This window comes from Bombina bombina, chromosome 9 (genome assembly GCF_027579735.1).
Source record: "Bombina bombina isolate aBomBom1 chromosome 9, aBomBom1.pri, whole genome shotgun sequence".
Lineage (NCBI taxonomy): Eukaryota > Metazoa > Chordata > Amphibia > Anura > Bombinatoridae > Bombina > Bombina bombina.
In genome coordinates this window covers 233,605,980-233,628,934 of record NC_069507.1, presented here as the reverse complement: position 1 = coordinate 233,628,934, position 22,955 = coordinate 233,605,980, and the positions used below count along the sequence as shown (strand labels likewise).

Genomic DNA, 22,955 nt, shown 5'->3' with positions numbered 1-22,955 from the left:
GCCTTATATATATGTCATAGGATTGCGCTGTATTTTCCTCAGCTTACTACTACTACACAAATGACGACCGAGGCAGTATAAGATATTACAGGAAGCTTTGTCCAAAGAGGGCGTGGTTAAAAAAACAACAACGTTTCTCTACCAATAAGATTATTTGGGCGTGGCTTACTCGTAAAAACTACCTAAGAAATTAATACGTGGGCGTGTCTTGTTGGTAGAACGCACCTCAACTACCTCAGTTCTTTCTTGTATAATCACAGGGTGGGCGTGTCGTTTCTTCAACTCTACCTGTCACTCACTATTGGGGCGTGGCTTCCTACTACTGAATGTCAGCATGGCTGGGGAACTCGCTGTTAGGCTGCAGTCTCTGAGCGGCCTTTTCCCTGTGTATAAACCCAAAGGGCCAACCTCAGCGCAGGTCCTCAATGATCTGAAGGGCAGGTTGCTGAGAGGTCAGGGGATGGATGTATTTGTCCTATGTGTATCATTTTGTGAGAAAGAATAAAGGTGTCAACTCTATTTGTGAGCAACAACACGTAAATAAGGGGTTAAAACAAAATCATGTTTGTGTCTAACAAATCTCCATATCCTTTCAATAAAGGATTTTATTTAACCTCTTGGCTGCCAGACAGGGCAATGTATATGTATTGCACACCAGGGGGTTAAACTTAACCTCTACTGGGTAACACCAGGTACAGCTGTTATTTCAGATGTTTCAATTCTTTCTTTGTGATATTTATAAAGTAAATTAATAAGGAATTTTATGTTGAAATATTGTCCTTTGTTTTGCAGAAGCTGGTCTGAAGGAATACGGGAAAAAAAGGAAGCAGACCCTGAAGATCGGTCATGGAGGGACTCTGGATAGTTCTGCGTCTGGCGTGCTGGGTAAGTGCTGTGTATAGTTCTGCATACAGCTTGTTGGGTAAGCACAATTAGTAAGCACAGTGTATGGATAGTTCTGCATACAGCATGTTGGGTAAGCACAGTGTATGGATAGTTCTGCATACAGCATGTTGGGTAAGCACAGTGTATGGATAGTTCTGCATACAGCTTGTTGGGTAAGCACAGTGTATGGATAGTTCTGCATACAGCTTGTTGGGTAAGCACAGTGTATGGATAGTTCTGCATACAGCTTGTTGGGTAAGCACAGTGTATGGATAGTTCTGCATACAGCATGTTGGGTAAGCACAGTGTATGGATAGTTCTGCATACAGCTTGTTGGGTAAGCACAATTAGTAAGCACAGTGTATGGATAGTTCTGCATACAGCTTGTTGGGTAAGCACAATTAGTAAGCACAGTGTATGGATAGTTCTGCATACAGCATGTTGGGTAAGCACAGTGTATGGATAGTTCTGCATACAGCATGTTGGGTAAGCACAATTAGTAAGCACAGTGTATGGATAGTTCTGCATACAGCATGTTGGGTAAGCACAATTAGTAAGCACAGTGTATGGATAGTTCTGCATACAGCATGTTGGGTAAGCACAATTAGTAAGCACAGTGTATGGATAGTTCTGCATACAGCATGTTGGGTAAGCACAATTAGTAAGCACAGTGTATGGATAGTTCTGCATACAGCATGTTGGGTAAGCGCAGTATATGGATAGTTCTGCATACAGCATGTTGGGTAAGCGCAGTATATGGATAGTTCTGCATACAGCTTGTTGGGTAAGCACAGTAGTAAGCACAGTGTATGGATAGTTCTGCATACAGCATGTTGGGTAAGCGCAGTATATGGATAGTTCTGCATACAGCATGTTGGGTAAGCGCAGTATATGGATAGTTCTGCATACAGCTTGTTGGGTAAGCGCAGTATATGGATAGTTCTGCATACAGCTTGCTGGGTAAGCACAGAGTATGGATAGTTCTGCATACAGCTTGTTGGGTAAGTGCAGTGTATAGTTCTGCATACAGCTTGTTGGGTAAGTGTAGTGTATAGTTCTGCATACAGCTTGTTGGGTAAGTGCAGTGTATAGTTCTGCATACAGTATGTTGGGTAAGTGCAGTGTATAGTTCTGCATACAGTATGTTGGGTAAGTGCAGTGTATAGTTCTGCATACAGCTTGTTGGGTAAGTGTAGTGTATAGTTCTGCATACAGCTTGTTGGGTAAGTGCAGTGCATAGTTCTGCATACAGTATGTTGGGTAAGTGCAGTGTATAGTTCTGCATACAGTATGTTGGGTAAGTGCAGTGTATAGTTCTGCATACAGCTTGTTGGGTAAGTGCAGTGTATAGTTCTGCATACAGTATGTTGGGTAAGTGCAGTGTATAGTTCTGCATACAGCTTGTTGGGTAAGTGCAGTGTATAGTTCTGCATACAGCTTGTTGGGTAAGTGCAGTGTATAGTTCTGCATACAGTATGTTGGGTAAGTGCAGTGTATAGTTCTGCATACAGTATGTTGGGTAAGCACAGAGTATGGATAGTCATGCATACAGCTTGTTGGGTAAACACAGTGTATGGATAGTTCTGCATACAGCATGTTGGGTAAGTGCAGTGTATAGTTCTGCATACAGCATGTTGGGTAAGTGCAGTGTATAGTTCTGCATACAGCATGTTGGGTAAGTGCAGTGTATAGTTCTGCATACAGCTTGTTGGGTAAGTGCAGTGTATAGTTCTGCATACAGCTTGTTGGGTAAGTGCAGTGTATAGTTCTGCATACAGCTTGTTGGGTAAGTGCAGTGTATAGTTCTGCATACAGCTTGTTGGGTAAGCACAGTGTATGGATAGTTCTGCATACAGCTTGTTGGGTAAGTGCAGTGTATAGTTCTGCATACAGTATGTTGGGTAAGTGCAGTGTATAGTTCTGCATACAGCTTGTTGGGTAAGCAGTGTATGGATAGTTCTGCATACAGCTTGTTGGGTAAGCAGTGTATGGATAGTTCTGCATACAGCTTGTGTGGTAAGCACAGTGTATGGATAGTTCTGCATACAGCTTGTTGGGTAAGCACAGTGTATGGATAGTTCTGCATACAGCTTGTTGGGTAAGCACAGTGTATGGATAGTTCTGCATACAGCTTGTTGGGTAAGCACAGTGTATGGATAGTTCTGCATACAGCTTGTTGGGTAAGCACAGTGTATGGATAGTTCTGCATACAGCTTGTTGGGTAAGCACAGTGTATGGATAGTTCTGCATACAGCTTGTTGGGTAAGCACAGTGTATGGATAGTTCTGCATACAGCTTGTTGGGTAAGCACAGTGTATGGCTAGTTCTGCATACAGCTTGTTGGGTAAGCGCAGTGTATGGCTAGTTCTGCATACAGCTTGTTGGGTAAGCGCAGTGTATGGATGGTTCTGCATACAGCTTGTTGGGTAAGCGCAGTGTATCGATAGTTCTGCATACAGCTTGTTGGGTAAGCGCAGTGTATGGATGGTTCTGCATACAGCTTGTTGGGTAAGCGCAGTGTATGGATAGTTCTGCATACAGCTTGTTGGGTAAGCGCAGTGTATGGCTAGTTCTGCATACAGCTTGTTGGGTAAGCGCAGTGTATGGATGGTTCTGCATACAGCTTGTTGGGTAAGCACAGTGTATGGATAGTTCTGCATACAGCTTGTTGGGTAAGCGCAGTGTATGGATGGTTCTGCATACAGCTTGTTGGGTAAGCACAGTGTATGGCTAGTTCTGCATACAGCTTGTTGGGTAAGCGCAGTGTATGGATGGTTCTGCATACAGCTTGTTGGGTAAGCACAGTGTATGGATAGTTCTGCATACAGCTTGTTGGGTAAGCGCAGTGTATGGATGGTTCTGCATCTTGAGTTTTGGGTAAGCACAGTTTATGGATGGTTCTGCATCCAGCATGTTGGGTAAGCAGTGTATGGATGGTTCTGCATCCAGCATGTTGGGTAAGCAGTGTATGGATGGTTCTGCATCCAGCATGTTGGGTAAGCAGTGTATGGATGGTTCTGCATCCAGCGTGTTGGGTAAGCACAGGATGTTGGGTAAGCATAGTGTATGGATATCTCTGCATACTGCGTGTTGGGTAAGCACAGTATATTGGGTATGGACAGTTATACATCCAGCATGTTGGGTAAGCACAGTGTATGGATGGTTCTGCATCCAGCATGTTGGGTAAGCACAGTATATGAATAGTTCTGTATTCAGCGTGTTGGGTAAGCGCAGCATGTTTGGTAAGCAGAGATTATGGATGGTTGTGCATCCAGAGTGTTGGGTAAGCACAGTGTATTGATGGTTCTGCATCCAGCGTGTTGGGTAAGTGTAGTGTATGGATGGTTCTGCGTCTGGCATGTTGCGTAAAATGAGTATACTGACATAGGAACAGTGGTGTGCTTAGGTGTGGTGCTGTCCTAGGCCCAGAGTTTTCTGCCACTCACATCTGTTTTATAATATATTTGCCTCATTCATTTCTCACAACTGAGTTATTAATCCCTTCCTGCCAGTCTCATACAGAAGGTCTGGGCAAATTGCAGGAGCCAGGAAGAAAGCGCTCTTTAAAGGACTATTAGAATTGAAAATTAACCTGCTCTAATCCCCTGCAATGGGGTTAAACACACAGTAGAAATACCATTTGTGACTCCCGTGCTTCCCTGCGCTAGTCGCACAACTCAGATGTACATCTAGCGCTGCTGATTTGATCAGCTGCGTTTTCCGCATGGGACCAGCAGTGCTCTGCCTCTGTGAGTATCTAGCCATATTTCTACTGTGTGTTTAAAGGGACAGTCAACACCAGAATTTTTGTTGTTTAAAAAGATAGATAATCCCTTTATTACCCATTCCCCAGTTTTGCAAAACCAACACTGTTTATATTAATACACTTTTTACTTCTGTGACTAACTTGTATCTAAGCATCTTCTGACCACCCCTAATCACATGACTTTTAGTTATCTATTGACTTGCATTTTAGCCAATTAGTGCAGTGTCTGCCACTAGCCACGGGCGTGATCACAATGCTATCTATATGGCCTACATGAGCTAGCTCTCCCCTGCTGTGAAAAGTAAATAAAATAGAGGCGGCCTTCAAGGGCTTATAAATTATCATATGCACCTTCCTAGGTTTGCTTTCAACTAGAATACCAAGAGAACAAAGCAAAATTGTTGATAAAAGTAAATGGAAAGTTGTTTAAAATTACATGCCCTGTTTGAAAAATGAAAGTTTTTTTTTTGGACTTGACTGTCCCTTTAAATAAAGGGGTTAAATACACAGTGCTGCAAGATTAGAGCAATGTAATTTTTGACTATAATGGCCCTTTAAATTTTGTTTGACATTTATTTATTTTTGACCGTTCTGCATATATCTATAAATGTGTTATATGAATTCTTGGCTTGCGATTTTAGAAGCTGATCTGAGTGCTATGCCCTGCTGGATAACCTGTCTGCACAATTCCAGTGCAGCGATGCCCAAATGCTGCCCAGTAACACCCAGGTTCTTTCCCTGTTCCAAAAGTCTTCACCTCTAATTTGCCTTGCTCCTCCCTGAGCCAAGACTATAGGGACAAATGATGGAAAGTATTATCGTTTGTTAACCCCTTACAAAGATGCAGTGTTAACTTCCTACTTCTGGAGAGCAAGGGCATTTATTAACTTCTTACTGACACACAGAATGGAATATATTACTGTCTCTGGACAATGCACCCCTGCCTCCAACATTCACTGGCATATCACAAATAAATCACTTTCAGTTTTACGGTTCTTGATTAAGGGTGTGGGTAGGATGACCAGCAAGTAGGAGTAGTGATACAAAAGTGCTATAATTTAGATGAGTACATCAGTGGCATAGAGAGTAACAGTTATATACCTTACAGCTGAATTAGAATTTGCTGCCCCTAAAAACTGACACTCTAGGACTGTAGTCAGGTCAGCCATTTTTTTTATACTTAAAGGGACAGTCAACACCAAAATTGTTATTGTTTAAAAATATAGATAACGCCTTTACTACCCATTCCCCAGCTTTGCACAACTAACATTGTTATAGTAATATACTTTCTAACATTTAACCCTTTCCTGCTGAGGATAAAGTGTCTACATCGGAACAGTTGTTCGCGATTGTGCACACAATTGCAAGATTTCAATTATTGGATCGGGTCTGGGGGGCGTCCCTATAATGCTAGCAACGCCCTCCAGACCGCGATCAAATCCAGGAAGTTCAGAAGTCTTCAGGACAGCCGTTGGCTATGATGATGTATTCCGTCATAACGGAGCTAAATCCCAGTACAACGGCATAATGGCTGTATAATGGCTGCAAAAGGTTAAACCCCTAAATTTCTGCCTGTTTCTAAGCCACTACAGACCGCCTTTTATCACATGCTATTTATTACCTTTTTACAACAGGAGACTGCTAGTTCATGTGCGCCATATAGATAACATTGTGCTCGCACCCATGGTTTGTGCACAACACATCACTAATTGGCTAAAATGCAAGTCAATAGATTATAAATAAATTGTCATGTCATCAGGGGGCAGTCTGCAGAGGCTTAGATACAAGGTAATCACAGGGGTAAAAAGTATATTAATATAACAATGTTGGTTGTGCAAAACTGGGGAATGGGTAATAAAGGCATTATCTATCTTTTTAAACATTACAATTTTTGGAGTTGACTGTCCCTTTAAATATCTTTGCCTGCTAGGAGGGGTACATCACTTTAAGAAAGAATCTCACAAATCAAACCGACAGAGGCAAACAAGAGAGAGGTGAGCTTGACAGCTTCTTGATTGACACTGAATTGTTCCATAAATGCACTGTGTTTTGTTGGGGGCTTGTATATTTTCTTTTAGTATCCTTTGTTAAAACTTAGCTACTGTCCATGATGGCATACTGAGGTGGTCTTAGGAGCGTGCATGTGTCTTGAAGGGCCAGTCTACTCCAAATGTTTTACTTTTTAAAAAAAAGTATAGATAACACCTTTACTACCCATTCCCCAGCTTTGCACAACCAGCATTGTTATATCAATATCTGTTATAGTCCTTAAACCTTTATATTTCTGCCTGCCTTTTAGCCACTGCAGACAGCCTCTTATCTCAGAGCATTTTTATAGCTATTCACAGCAAAACGCTGCTAGCTCTTGTGTGCCATATAGATGACATTGTGCTCACTCACGTGGGGTTATTCATGAGGCAGCACTAATTGGCTAAAATGCAAGCCTGCAAATAGGATAAACACAGAACAGAGGGGCGCCTCATGTGTAGAAAAACGGTACCACAAGCAGATACACATCAATTATATCCAAATGGGTACTCAAATATGACAGGAGCACCCTTTTGTGCTGGTAGCAGTGGGGCTGATATCTCAGTGTGCCCCCCTCTTATCCGTGTTGTAAGTCTGTAAATAGCACTGAGATAAGGGGGCAGTCTGCAGAGGCTTAGATACAAGATAATCACAGAGGTATAAAGTGTATTAATATAACTGGGTAATGAAGGGATTATCTATCTTTTAAAGAATAGCATTTTTTGGTGTAGACTGTCCCTTTAAGCAATATATGGCAGCAGTATTTGTAACACATACACACTCCTGAACCTACCTAGGTACTCTGTCATGTAAAGGAGGTAAGTTTCAATAAAGCATATACCAAGAGATAAAAGTAAATTTGATCATAGAAGTAAACTGGATTTTCATTTAATGTTGCTCTATCTGAATAAAAAAAAAATTGACTTCCATGTCCCTATGAAGTATTTTTTCCCAGTATCATTAAATTGAGCATATTCTGTAGAAATTTATGATTTCTTGGCCATTTTTCAGAGAATATGAATGATAACACAAAAACTTTTCTTTCACTCATGGTTAGTGTTTGGCTGAAGCCATTTATTATCAATCAACTGTGTTTACTCTTTTTAAATCATAATGACAACAGAAACTACCCAAATGACCCTGATCAAAAGTTTACATACCCTGGTGATTTTGGCCTGATAACAAGTACACAAGTTGACACAAAGGGGTTTGAATGGCTATTAAAGGTAACCATCCTCACCTGTGATCTGTTTGCTTGTAATTAGTGTGTGTGTATAAAAGGTCAATGAGTTTCTGGACTCCTGACAGACCCTTGCATCTTTCATCCAGTGCTGCACTGACGTTTCTGGATTCTGAGTCATGGGGAAAGCAAAAGAATTGTCAAAGAATCTGCGGGAAAAGGTAGTTGAACTGTATAAAACAGGAAAGGGATATAAAAAGATATCCAATAAATTGAGAATGCAAATCAGCAGTGTTCAAACTCTAACCAAGAAGTGGAAAATGAGGGGTTCTGTTTGATAACATACTGCATTCATCTTGCCATCAATTCTGACCAAATTTCCTTTGCCTTTGTAGCTCACACATCCCCAAAACATCAGCGAACCACCTCCGTGTTTCACAGTAGGAATGGTGTACCATTCATCATAGGCCTTGTTGACTCCTCTCCAAATGTAGCGTTTATGGTTGTGACCAGAAAGCTCAATTTTGTTCTCATCACTCCAAATGACTTTGTGCGAGAAGGTTTGAGGCTTGTCTCTGTGCTGTTTGACGTATTGTAAGCGGGATACTTTGTGGCATTTGCGTAGTAATGGCTTTCTTCTGGCGACTCAACCATGCAGCCCATCTTTCTTCAAGTGCCTCCTTATTGTGCATCTTGAAACAGCCACACCACATGTCCTGTATTTTACCTGAAGTTATTTGTGGGTTTGTCTTTGCATCCTGAACAATTTTCCTGGCAGTTGTGGCTGAAATTTTAGTTTGTCTACCTGACAGTGGTTTGGTTTCAACAGAACCCCTCATTTTCCACTTCTTGATTAGAGTTTGAACACTGCTGATTTGCATTCTCAGTTCCTTGGATATCTTTTTATATCTCTTTCCTGTTTTATACAGTTCAACTACCTTTTCCTGCAGATCCTTTGACAATTCTTTTGCTTTCCCCATGACTCATAATCCAGAATCGTCAGTGCAGCACTGGATGAAAGATGCAAGGGTCTGTCAGGAATCCAGAAACTCATTGACCTTTTATACACACACACTAATTACAAGCAAACGCATCACAGGTGAGGATGGTTACCTTTAATAGCCATTCAAACCCCTCTGTGTCAACCTCTGTGCATGTTATCAGGCCAAAATCACCAGGGTATGTAAACTTTTGATCAGGGTCATTTGGGTAGTTTCTGTTGTCATTATGGATTAAAAAAGAGTAAACACAGTTGATTGATAATAAATTGCTTCAGCCAAACACTATCCATGAGTGAAAGAAAAGATTTTGTGTTATTCATATTCTCTGAAAAATGGCCAAGAAATCATAAATTCTGCCAGGGTATGTAAACTTATGAGCACAACTGTGTGTGTATATTTATATATATATATATATATATATATATATATATATATATATATATATATATATATATATATATATATTATATATATATATATATATATATATATTTATCTATATATCTATCTCTTAGGGGTTCCTGCTGCACTAAACTGATCAGACACTAAGCCCGTAATGGGTGTTTTATTGCATTATTAATAGCACAATGTGTCAGAGGGTCACTTGCATCTCACAATAGGTTTACTGTAAAGCTTCATGCAGTACCCATGACCTTAGGGCTAATATGTGCGTATGCCCTGATCTGTTAAATGATTCCATTGTCACATCAAAAGGAAATCTAAATGTTTTTTTTTTATTCTCATCTTTAGTAGTCGGAATTGGAGATGGAACTAAAATGCTGGGTACAATGCTGACTGGGTCAAAGGTAAATCAAAATACAAACTGCAGTGAATCACCAATGAATGTTTGTTCTAACCACTGCATGAATCCCTCTGGCAGAAGAAACCATTGTTTTACTGTAATATATTTTATTGATGTTACAGGTGACAAACTATTCTGCAACTCTCATACCATTGTTTTTTCTCTTTTGTGAAAGGCCTGGTGAGCTATAGGGCACTGCACCCTGAGTGGCACTGGCGTATTGAATAAATTCATCATTTTTGTCCAGCTCTTGTTCATTGTCAACTGCATCTGTTTTTATTATTTAAATTACTCTAGGTGTAGTCACCTTAAGTGTAATAGGGGCAAACCAGACATGGACTCCTTGTGCACATGCATACATGAGTATACGACTCCTGGCTCATGTGCATAGAGGGGGATACGACTCAAGAGCATAGCAGATTGTACAACTCCTTGCTTACACGCATAAACGGGGTGGCCACTCCTTGCTGAAGCGCATAGCAGAGTGTATAACTCCTTGCTTACACGCATAAACTAGAATGCGACTCCTGGCTCACGTGCATAGAAAGTTACACGACTCCTTACTCAAGGGCATAGCGGATTATACAACTCCTTGCTTACACGCATAAACGGGGTGGCGTGTGCATAAAGGGGTACGTGACTCCTTGTTCACGCGCATAGAGGAAAATGTACAACACCTTGTTCACGTGCAGCTTTTTAGTGCTTCTAAAGTTGAACGAGCCATCACATAGTTTGTTCCCTGAGCTAACTGGTTATGTGGAATTACTTTTTAACATACTATGTGAGTCAGAACATTGTTCAAATACATAGACACCTTTTTTGCTGAAATTGATTTTCTATAGCCAAACTGCATCCACCTCTAGTCTTATTTGAAGGAGTCAATCTGGACTTATTAGGGTAAACAAGGCAAAATCTCCATTGTTTTGTTATCTTATCATCTCTGCTGATGTCAACTAAAAGAACGGTAAACAGTTTGTAATTAATTACAAGACGTCTGTTGTTTTGCTATAGAATAACATAACAAGTCTAAATGTTTTTGTTTTCTGCAATAGTTTTTCAAAGCCAGGCTTTAGTCTGCAGACTAGGTTGTTATGTTAGTATAATAGGAAATGTTTTGCAGTCTATTAGCTGTTGAAGCCTATTAGGGTAAGATGTGCAGCAGGGTTAGCCTTGAGAAGTCAGCAGGTGCATTTTGAGCTTTAAGAAATAGACAATCCACAATTTTCAGAGCTAAATTGCATGAATGGGGGCTAACATAAATAATGAAAATATATTACGTTATTTTACTTCACATAACTAAGCATTTAAAAACAAATATGTAGCAGGGTTATGCTTGTAAAGTATGCAGTGTGCACTTTCTGTTCTCAGAACTGGAAAACCCACACTTTTTAGACTTAAATGACAGGGAATGTTTTTTTGTTGTTTTTTTCTTTAACCCATAATTTAACATTTTATATTACAATCGCAGTATTTATTTAAAGGGACAGTCAACACCAGAATTTTTGTTGTTTAAAATGAAAGATAATCCTTTTATTGCCCATTCCCCAGCTTTGCATAACCAACACTGTTATAGGAATACACTTTTTACCTCTGTGATTACCTTGTATCTAAGCCTCTGCAGACTGCCCCCTTATTTCAGTTCTTTTGACAGACTTGCATTTTAGCCAATCAGTGCTCACTCCAGGGTAACTTCACGTGCATGAGCTCAATGTTATATATATGAAACACATGAACTAACGCCCTCTAGTGGTCAAAATGCATTGAGATTAGAGGCAGTCTTCAAGATCTAAGAAATTAGCATATGAACCTCCTAGGTTTAGCTTCAACTAAGAATACCAAGAGAACAAAGCAAAATTGGTGATAAAAGTAAATTGGAAAGTTATTTAAAATTACACGCCTTATCTGAATCATGAAAGTTTTTCATGAAAGTTTTTTTTTTGGACTTGACTGTCCCTTTAATAAATGGATCCCAGTTTATACTACTATTATTTGAGTTATTTTTATGTGTGTTTGTGTATTCCTCAATATTATTGGTCTAAAAGCACAATATTCAATATTCAGACCTGCCAGCTTTGTAAAATATCATAGTGTGCACAAACCTGCCAGCTTTGTAAAATATCATAGTGTGCACAAACCTGCCAACTTTGTAAAATATCATAGTGTGCACAAACCTGCCAACTTTGTAAAATATCATAGTGTGCACAAACCTGCCAGCTTTGTAAAATATCATAGTGTACAGAAACCTGCCAGCTTTGTAAAATATCATAGTGTGCATAAACCTGCCAGCTTTGTAAAATATCAGTGTGTGCAGAAACCTGCCAGCTTTGTAAAATATCAGTGTGTGCAGAAACCTGCCAGCTTTGTAAAATATCATAGTGTGCACAAACCTGCCAGCGTTGTAAAAATATCATAGTGTGCACAAACCTGCCAACTTTGTAAAATATCATAGTGTACAGAAACCTGCCAGCTTTGTAAAATATCATAGTGTGCACAAACCTGCCAGCGTTGTAAAAATATCATAGTGTGCACAAACCTGCCAACTTTGTAAAATATCATAGTGTACAGAAACCTGCCAGCTTTGTAAAATATCATAGTGTGCATAAACCTGCCAGCTTTGTAAAATATCATAGTGTGCACAAACCTGTCAGCTTTGTAAAATATCATAGTGTGCACAAACCTGCCAGCTTTGTAAAATATCATAGTGTGCATAAACCTGCCAGCTTTGTAAAATATCAGTGTGTGCAGAAACCTGCCAGCTTTGTAAAATATCAGTGTGTGCAGAAACCTGTCAGCTTTGTAAAATATCATAGTGTGCAGAAACCTGCCAGCTTTGTACAATATCATAGTGTGCAGAAACCTGCCAGCGTTGTAAAAATATCATAGTGTGCACAAACCTGCCAACTTTGTAAAATATCATAGTGTGCACAAACCTGCCAGCTTTGTAAAATATCATAGTGTGCACAAACATACCGGCTTTGTATAATATCATAGTGTGCAGAAACCTGCCAGCTTTGTACAATATCATAGTGTGCACAAACCTGCCAGCTTTGTAAAATATCAGTGTGCATAAACCTGCCAGCTTTGTAAAATATCATAGTGTGCACAAACCTGCCAGCTTTGTAAAATATCAGTGTGCATAAACCTGCCAGCTTTGTAAAATATCATAGTGTGCATAAACCTGCCAGCTTTGTAAAATATCAGTGTGCATAAACCTGCCAGCTTTGTAAAATATCATAGTGTGCACAAACCTGCCAGCTTTGTAAAATATCAGTGTGTGCATAAACCTGCCAGCTTTGTAAAATATCATAGTGTGCACAAACATACCGGCTTTGTATAATATCATAGTGTGCAGAAACCTGCCAGCTTTGTATAATATCATAGTGTGCATAAACCTGCCAGCTTTGTAAAATATCAGTGTGTGCAGAAACCTGCCAGCTTTGTACAATATCATAGTGTGCACAAACCTGCCAGCGTTGTAAAAATATCATAGTGTGCACAAACCTGCCAGCTTTGTAAAATATCATAGTGTGCACAAACCTGCCAGCTTTGTAAAATATCATAGTGTGCACAAACCTGCCAACTTTGTAAAATATCATAGTGTGCACAAACCTGCCAGCTTTGTACAATATCATAGTGTGCACAAACCTGCCAGCGTTGTAAAAATATCATAGTGTGCACAAACCTGCCAGCTTTGTAAAATATCATAGTGTGCACAAACCTGCCAGCTTTGTACAATATCATAGTGTGCACAAACCTGCCAGCGTTGTAAAATATCATAGTGTGCACAAACCTGCCAGCTTTGTACAATATCATAGTGTGCACAAACCTGCCAGCTTTGTACAATATCATAGTGTGCACAAACCTGCCAGCTTTGTATAATATCATAGTGTGCACAAACATGCCGGATTTGTATAATATCATAGTGTGCATAAACATGCCAGATTTGTAAAATATCAGTGTGCACAAACCTGCCAGCTTTGTACAATATCATAGTGTGCACAAACCTGCCAGCTTTGTACAATATCATAGTGTGCACAAACCTGCCAGCTTTGTATAATATCATAGTGTGCACAAACCTGCCGGCTTTGTATAATATCATAGTGTGCATAAACCTGCCGGCTTTGTATAATATCATAGTGTGCACAAACATGCCAGATTTGTAAAATATCATAGTGTGCACAAACCTGCCAGCTTTGTATAATATCATAGTGAGCACAAACATACCAGCTTTGTATAATATCATAGTGAGCACAAACATACCAGCTTTGTATAATATCATAGTGTGCACAAACCTGCCAGCTTTGTATAATATCATAGTGTGCACAAACATGCCAGATTTGTAAAATATAATAGTGTGCACAAACCTGCCAGATTTGTAAAATATCATAGTGTGCACAAACCTGCCAGCTTTGTAAAATATCATAGTGTGCACAAACCTGCCAGCTTTGTAAAATATCAGTGTGCACAAACCTGCCAGCTTTGTAAAATATCAGTGTGCACAAACCTGCAAGCTTTGTAAAATATCATAGTGAGCACAAACATACCAGCTTTGTATAATATCATAGTGTGCACAAACCTGCCAGCTTTGTATAATATCATAGTGTGCACAAACATGCCAGATTTGTAAAATATCATAGTGTGCACAAACCTGCCAGATTTGTAAAATATCATAGTGTGCACAAACCTGCCAGCTTTGTAAAATATCATAGTGTGCACAAACCTGCCAGCTTTGTAAAATATCAGTGTGCACAAACCTGCCAGCTTTGTAAAATATCAGTGTGCACAAACCTGCAAGCTTTGTAAAATATCATAGTGTGCACAAACCTGCCAGCTTTGTAAAATGTCAGTGTGCACAAACCTGCCAGCTTTGTAAAATATCAGTGTGCACAAACCTGCAAGCTTTGTAAAATATCATAGCGTGCACAAACCTGCCAGCTTTGTAAAATATCATGGGGTGGGGGGAACTTCCGGGCGGCGGCCATAACCGGTCACAAGAGTGTTAGTCTCTTCAAACTTCAGAACAAATCTACTTAAAATCCTCTTTCTAACACTACATCGTGCATCTTACTTGACCAAAGATTCATCACCAAAGTACGCTTTTTCGCATAATACCACTATTTTTGGTCTTGATACTGAACTCAGCATGCCAGAGTAATACAAAGGTTGCGTCCTATCATCTAACCCCTCAGTAGGGCACTCAGGTGCTCCTATCGTTAAAAGGCAGGGATTTCCCGCAAGGTACTGCAAGAACATTCCTTGATAAGACAACGCAAATTTTCATCACAGTTGTGCTCATTACGCCTGCCTAACGCCTTTTATTAAGTTTCTGCTATTGAGATCCCTGCAAATTTCTTTGAGGAGCTATGCAGCCTAGTTACTAGACACCATGCGGCTATGGAGGACACGCTGGTCACAACACTCAGCACTGGTTTACTTCAGCAACCCTACCAATCCAGGCCTAATGGAGCGGGGTGTGAGGGTGGTGGCGTTCTGGGGCCCCGGCGCCCACTACCTACTACCAGCGCTTCTATGGAAGACCTGAATCACCGTGATACGGAACCTGCAATCGGGACTAATGAGAGGCTGGCGAGGCAACCAGAAAATGCTTCAGAGAGCTGCATTATTATATTCCAAGCCTCCGATCCCGCACTCAAAATGACCCAACTTGTTTTTCCAAAAAAACCAAGAGTCCATCAATTGTAACACGCAAGTTTCTCCAGCAAAAGTTGACCATGGGGATGGAAACTTACATGCCGCGTGCCTCCCTACCGTTGCGTCAGTGTTTTGTGAGACCCTCCACACAGCTTCACAGTTCCCTAAGTGGGATCCGGGCGGTTCATCTCTCTTGGACGTAATTGCAAGATACGCTTGACCTCCGGGACCAGGAGGCTGCTCAGAGGCAAGTACTCCATCATTGTCTCCTATACGGCTTGTTTACCGCTGTAGACGGGAATTAGAGGTCTGTTGATTGGGACGCACCATGGTACAGCCTACTTGCTCTGACACTAAAAGCAAGTTGAATACATTATTATGTCACCCAGCTCCCTAAATATAAGCTGATGAGCACAAATGTATGGACATTAAACTTGCAATAAATATCACTTACACTGTTTTTCTCTTTAGGAACTAGATTTACTTTTGTGAGCTTTAAACCTGCAGTGCACACCAATAATGTGCGTAATTAGTTCCATTTGAATCAATACTGTAGTTGCATACTAATCATAGAGGTTACTTTTGAATTGAACTTGTAATGCTATTCTCCATTTTAACAATATACTCTGATAATCCTACATGTTACTGTTGTGGTCTCCACTATATTATGACCTGAGACCTTCTCTTTTCAATACATTTGTCACACTTTTTTAGTGCAGGCTGGTCCTGCACTTAAAAGTGGTGATTCAGCTATTTCTCCTTAAGTCACTAGTGAACGTTATTTGTGCCTATAGAGTAGACTAACATAGCATGGGCTTTTACACACACAGCTTTAATGAATAGAATTAGTGCTTTAGACTACGAACCGGTATAACGCTTGGTTTGATTTACTCCCCACACTTGGAGTTTTAGTTAATCTCTAAGTGGATATATCTAAATGACTATTAGTGCACACATATAGTGTGCAGAAATCTGCCAGCTTTGTATAATATTATAGTGTGCAGAAACCTGCCAGCTTTGTATAATATCATAGTGTGCACAAACCTGCCAGCTTTGTAAATATCATAGTGTGCACAAACCTGCCAGCATTGTATAATATCATAGTGTGCACAAACCTGCCAGCGTTGTTAATATCATAGTGTGCACAAACATGCCGGCTTTGTATAATATCATAGTGTGCACAAACCTGCCAGCGTTGTATAATATCATAGTGTGCACAAACCTGCCAGCGTTGTAAATATCATAGTGTGCACAAACCTGTCAGCTTTGTATAATATGTGTGCACAAACCTGCCGGCTTTGTATAATATCATAGTGTGCACAAACCTGTCAGCTTTGTATAATATGTGTGCACAAACCTGCCGGCTTTGTATAATATCATAGTGTGCACAAACCTGCCAGCTTTGTATAATATTATAGTGTGCAGAAATCTGCCAGCTTTGTATAATATCATAGTGTGCACAAACCTGCCAGCTTTGTATAATATTATAGTGTGCACAAACCTGCCAGCTTTGTATAATATTATAGTGTGCAGAAATCTGCCAGCTTTGTATAATATCATAGTGTGCACAAACCTGCCAGCTTTGTATAATATTATAGTGTGCAGAAATCTGCTAGCTTTGTAAAATATCATAGTGTTCACAAACATGCATAACCAATGGCAACGCAGGGAATGGAAATATAAAGAAATAAAATGTAACATAAAACAATTTATTTCATGTATGAGATTATTCCTGATTTACAAAAGGGATCACAAGGGAACTCTGAAAGCTTGTAAGGATAAGTTAAGTAAGAAAATAAATATCACTAATGTTATAAGAAATGTTTTGGGGATATTATTTCATGCTTTGATAAATGTTGTACATCATTTTTGGCAGTTGCTAAGCGTTGTTTGTTTCTCTGCCTTTTCAGAAATACACCACAGTTGGGGAGCTGGGAAAAGCCACAGACACACTGGATGCTTCAGGGACTGTAACGGAAGAGAAACCCTTTGGTATGTGATGTTAGTCCTTCTTATTTAGGGACTGCGCACTAGCGTTGTGTATTTGTGACGATGTGAATGCGGAAGGCAGCGGCCGGCCATGGTATTCTGCCTTTTTGGAGTCAGATTCCTTCTTGTGCAACACACTAAACTCTGTGCAAATCCAGACTTTTGTGTGCTGTACTTTCACAAGAAGAAATACGGCTCAGAATAGAGCCAAATGCCGCGAGCGACCACCTTCTTCCACATTTAGAACATTTACGAATGATCCGATTGCACATGCATATTGCTTACTGTTCTGCACAAACAAATATAAACTGAAACAATTACAGCGAAATGACTCCACGTAAGAGTTGTCTGCATTACTGAAGCGGTAGCTTTACAATATTACAACCTGTATTGGCTGTTGACGGCTGTGATTTTTTAACATTGCTGTGCTGACATTTTTCACCGGGTCTATAGCAGAGCAAAACAGCTGATTTTCTTACATTGCGGTAATGGGTTAGATAGCAAGTGCACTTGTGAGCAAGCGGGTCTCTGGGTTAGATTACAAATGCACGGTGAGCAAGCGGGTCTCTGGGTTAGATTACAAATGCACAGTTGGCTAGCAGGTCTCTGGGTTTCATTACAAATGCATGGTGGGCTAGCAGGTCTCTGGGTTTGATTACAAATGCACGGTTGGCTAGCAGGTCTCTGGGTTTGATTACAAATGCACGGTGGGCTAGCGGGTCTCTGGGTTTGATTACAAATGCACAGTGAGCAAGCGGGTCTCTGGGTTAGATTACAAATGCACGGTGGGCTAGCGGGTCTCTGGGTTAGATTACAAATGCACGGTGAGCTAGCGGGTCTCTGGGTTAGATTACAAATGCACAGTTGGCTAGCGGGTCTCTGGGTTAGATTACAAATGCACAGTGAGCAAGCGGGTCTCTGGGTTAGAGTACAAGTGCACGTTGTGCTAGCGGCTCCCAGTGTTAGATTACGTTGCACGTGGGCTAGCGGCTCTCAGGGTTAGATTATGTTGCACATGGGCTAGCGACTCCCAGGGTTAGATTATGTTGCACATGGGCTAGCGGCTCTCAGGGTTAGATTACGTTGCACATGGGCTAGCGGCTCCCGGGGTTAGATTACGTTGCACATGGGCTAGCGGCTCTCAGGGTTAGATTATGTTGCACATGGGCTAGGGGCTCCCAGGGTTAGATTATGTTGCACATGGGCTAGCGGCTCTCAGGGTTAGATTATGTTGCACATGGGCTAGGGGCTCCCAGGGTTAGATTATGTTGCACATGGGCTAGCGGCTCTCAGGGTTAGATTACGTTGCAGTATACTCACTCCGAAAATTTCAGAGTTCAGCTTCTTCATAAGGATATATATCCTGGTTTTCCCATGATGTGCTTTAGTATCTATAAACAATGGAAATTGCACTGCAGGTGATTGTATCTTTAAATTGATATAAAGTGCAGTATACTCACTCCGAGTAATTCGGAATCCGGCTCCTCAAAAGATAGTTGGTAACTTTTAGAATACTTCCAAAAAAGGCAGCAAAAATACTTGTTGTATCAAACAAATATTTATTAAAACATATTAAAAAGCTCTTTTTCAGCTTGGCTCTACGCGTTTCAACGACTAAGTCGTCTTTTTCAAGAGCAGTAAAAAACAATTGGAAGTGCACTGCAAATGTTGCAAATCACAAGTCAAGTTTTCTTTCTTCAGTGTGTACCATAATATTGAAGACCAGCGCCTCTATTTTTCTAATCCATATTCTACTCACAGTCCTGTTGGGAGAGACTGTTAGAAGGCTGCGGTCACCTAAGAGGGGAGTATTATGCTCTATTCTAGTCATTCTGTACATTGTGTTATCAACATCTAACATATCTGTATAGTTTTTGTAATTATTTTAGATTACGTTGCACATGGGCTAGCGGCTCTCAGGGTTAGATTATGTTGCACATGGGCTAGGGGCTCCCAGGGTTCGATTACGTTGCACATGGGCTATTGGCTCTCAGGGTTTATATTACTTTTGCACCAGGGCTAGCGGCTCACTGGGTTATATTACGAGTGCACGGTGGGCTAGTGGCTCACTGGGTTAGATTACAAGTGAATATTGGGTTAGCAGCTTGCTGGGTCAGATTACAATTGCTTGATAGGCTGGATTACAAGTGCACGGTAGATTAACATCTTACTGATTTAGAGGCTTAGTGGGTTACATTACAAGTGCACAGTGGTTTAGCGGCTCTCTGGGTTAGATTACAAGTGCATGTTGGGCTAGCGGTTCACTAGGTTGGATTTCAAATTCATGTTGGGTTAGCGGCTTGCTGGGTTAGATTATAAATGCACAGTAGGCTAGCAGTTTACTGGGTTAGACTATGAGTGCACGGTGGGATAGCGGCTCTCTGGGTTAGATTACGTGTGCATGTGGGCTAGTGGCTTGCTGGGTTAGATTATTTGTGCACAGCAGCAGCTCTATAGGTTAGATTATGAGTGCATGGTGGGCTAGTGGCTCGCTCGGTTATATTACACGTTGGGCTAGTGGCTCTCTGGGTCATATTACAAGTTGCGCTAGCGGCTCTCTGGGTTATATTACAAGTTGCACTAGCGGCTCTCTGGGTTATATTACAAGTTGTGCTAGCGGCTTTCTGGGTTATAGTTGGGCTAGCGTCTCTCTGGGTTAGATTACAAATTGTGCTAGCGGCTTTCTGGGTTAGATTACAAGTTGCACTAGCGGCTCTCTGGGTTATATTACAAGTTGGGCTAGCGATTCTCTGAGTTAGATTACAAATTGTGCTAGCGGCTTTCTGGGTTAGATTACAAGTTGGGCTAGCGGCTTTCTGGGTTAGATTACAAGTTGGGCTAGCGACTCTCTGAGTTAGATTACAAATTGTGCTAGCGGCTTTCTGGGTTAGATTACAAGTTGGGCTAGCGGCTTTCTGGGTTAGATTACAAGTTGGGCTATCGACTCTCTGAGTTAGATTACAAATTGTGCTAGCGGCTTTCTGGGTTAGATTACAAGTTGGACTAGCGGCTTTCTGGGTTAGATTACAAGTTGGGCTAGCGACTCTCTGAGTTAGATTACAAATTGTGCTAGCGGCTTTCTGGGTTAGATTACAAGTTGGACTAGCGACTTTCTGGGTTAGATTAGAAATTGGACTAGCGGCTCTCTGGGTTAGATTACAAATTGTGCTAGCTGCTTTCTGGGTTAGATTACAAGTTGGACTAGCGACTTTCTGGGTTAGATTAGAAGTTGGACAAGCGGCTCTCTGGGTTAGATTACAAATTGGGCTAGCGGCTCTCTGGGATAGATTACAAGTTGGGCTAGCGGCTCTCTGGGTTAGATTACAAGTTGGGCTAGCGGCTCTCTGGGTTATTTCCATCTAAAGGGGAGGAGAGTCCATGGCTTTATTCATTACTTGTGGGAATTAAGAACCTTGCCACCAGGAGAAGGCAAAGACACCCCAGCCAAAGGCTTAAATACCGCCCCCACTCCCCTCATCTGCCAGTTATTCTTTGCCTTTCGTCACAGGAGGTGGCAGAGAGGTGCTGGAAAATCGGAGGTCTCTTTATGAGGGGTTCTACCCTTCGCTATGGGACAGGAGTTTAAGTAGCCCTTCAAGCTTCTCGGTTGAGGGCCTGGGTGAACGTTATAGTCCGGATATGCAGAGGGAGCTTCCCTTTGCGACACCATCCCGACTCATATTAGCAGCTCCTACAGCAATCAGCGTTGACAAGTTTTGCAGATTGCTTTCTTCTCTCAAGTCCATGTCAGGAGCACAGCTACCACCTGTCGCACTTGAAGGGCCACGTTCCTGTTCCACGGCGTATTCTGGTAAGATCGTTTCATTTTTTATATCATGATAACACAGAAGACAGGGCCACAGTGTGGCGCCTTTATCTTTATAGAATCAAGGGTTAATATTCCTATAAGGGGATTATTGAACAGGGGGGTATGTACATAATAAATTTATTGTGTGATTGCTGTGTTAGGTGCAAGGGCGCGGCTCTGGCATTTTTTGTGGAACTGACAGGTTCTCTTCTGGGAGTTTTTGCACAGTCTCTTTTTTTTTGGCACGTATTCTCCTCGGCAGGGGCGGTCCTGCGTAGACATCCTTGTTAACCAGGTTGGGGCCTCTTCACTTCCGGTCTGATCTGCGACGGAGGAGACTAACGATTTCTGCAGTCCGGGTCATAGGAGGTGGCGAGTGCCCCGGCCATTGGTGGTTATAAGGGTACCTGTCTCTTATCTTTTTCTAAAAGCTATGGAGGATTCTGATGCGTTAGAGGGTACTCCCTCTTTAACTAAGTCTTATACCTGTGTTTATTGCGAGGTTTTGGTAGACCAGCCTGCGCAACTGTGTTCCACATGCCTTGAGGCGGCTACGACGGCGGTAGGTAGAGTTCAGGGGCCATTTGCAAATCAAAAACGGCGTCAATCGCTTTTAAATATAACGGAAACCGTTATGGGCAGCATGCTGACAAACAGGTAGGACAAGTTAATAAGGGGCAAACTAATGAAATTGATCACTTTATTATGAAGGTAGACTGACCCTTTAAATCTACAAATTGTAGAAATGACTTGAATGACTTTTAATGACTTAAACAGGTGGGAGTAGGTTCAGTGTATCCCAGTCTATAAAGAAATAACACAAAGCATTGTATTTGTTAATGATCCATCTGCTCGGTAAGTGGCAATAGGTCAAGGAGAAGATAAAAATTCTCATTTTCACTGTCTTGTTAGAGGTTTTATTGTCATAAGAGGGCTGTGACCTAACTTGCTGCAGAGTGCTCCAGGGCTGGGAAGTTTTATTGTGTTCTGGAAGTAAGTGCCTGACTTGCTGGCAGTTTATTGTGCATTGGCCTGAGGCAGCCTCTTGCTGTATGAAACACCAGAGCTTGCAATACACGCAGATATGCAGCAGAGGGAGCTCACACCCCAGAGAGTTTAGGTTATATTGTAGTTGTAAGGCTCACTGTATAGTGACAGCTTTTACTGGCTATAATGATCACTGTTTCTGTAACTTTATAATCGGCCTTTGCTATTGCACCTTCTCTGGCAGCCATATTGATAAAAGTGCTCTGAGACTCCACTGGTTATTTGTCCAAAAATCAATGGAATTGCTTAAAATGAAAGGAAAATCACCTTAGTTTGCTGATATGTTTTCTGACATTGGATATTTCCATGGTCCAATAGAAATCGGCTATAAATATTAAGAACCGTGATTGTGTTTTATTTATAATACAAGTGGATCTTGTACCTTGGCATAGATTGGTGATTCTCAGTGAGGATGTCTGGATACAATGACGTATTACTCAGGATTTGTGCTGATGGTAGGAAGATAATCTGTGTATATTTATCATTTTTAATTGCTTTAGTCTGTTAATTTATAAAGAATTTATACAAACATGAATATATTAAAGGGACACTGAACCCAAAATTTTTCTTTTGTGATTCAGATAGAGCATGACATTTTGAGCAACTAATTTTCTCCTATTATCAAATTTTCTTCATTCTCTGGGTATCTTTATTTGAAATGCAAGAATGTAAGTTTAGATGCCGGCCCATTTTTGAACAACCTGGGTTGTTCTTGCTGATTGGTGGATAAATTCATCCACCAATAAAAAGTGCTGTCCCGAGTCCTGAACAAAAAAAAAAAACAAGCTTAGATGCCT

At 41.0% G+C, this 22,955-nt stretch overlaps 1 protein-coding gene across 1 annotated transcript in view; it reads left to right on the top strand.

The window, feature by feature from the left end:
- Window positions 1–283: 283 nt before the first annotated feature.
- TRUB1 (TruB pseudouridine synthase family member 1) overlaps window positions 284–22,955 on the top strand; it is a 40,456-nt gene continuing 17,784 nt past the window's right edge. The window contains exons 1-4 of the mRNA XM_053692690.1: window positions 284–452; window positions 793–885; window positions 9,611–9,666; window positions 17,225–17,306. Coding sequence (XP_053548665.1) covers window positions 335–452; window positions 793–885; window positions 9,611–9,666; window positions 17,225–17,306 — 349 coding nt within the window. The 5' untranslated portion in view covers window positions 284–334. The remainder of the gene's footprint in view (window positions 453–792; window positions 886–9,610; window positions 9,667–17,224; window positions 17,307–22,955) is intronic.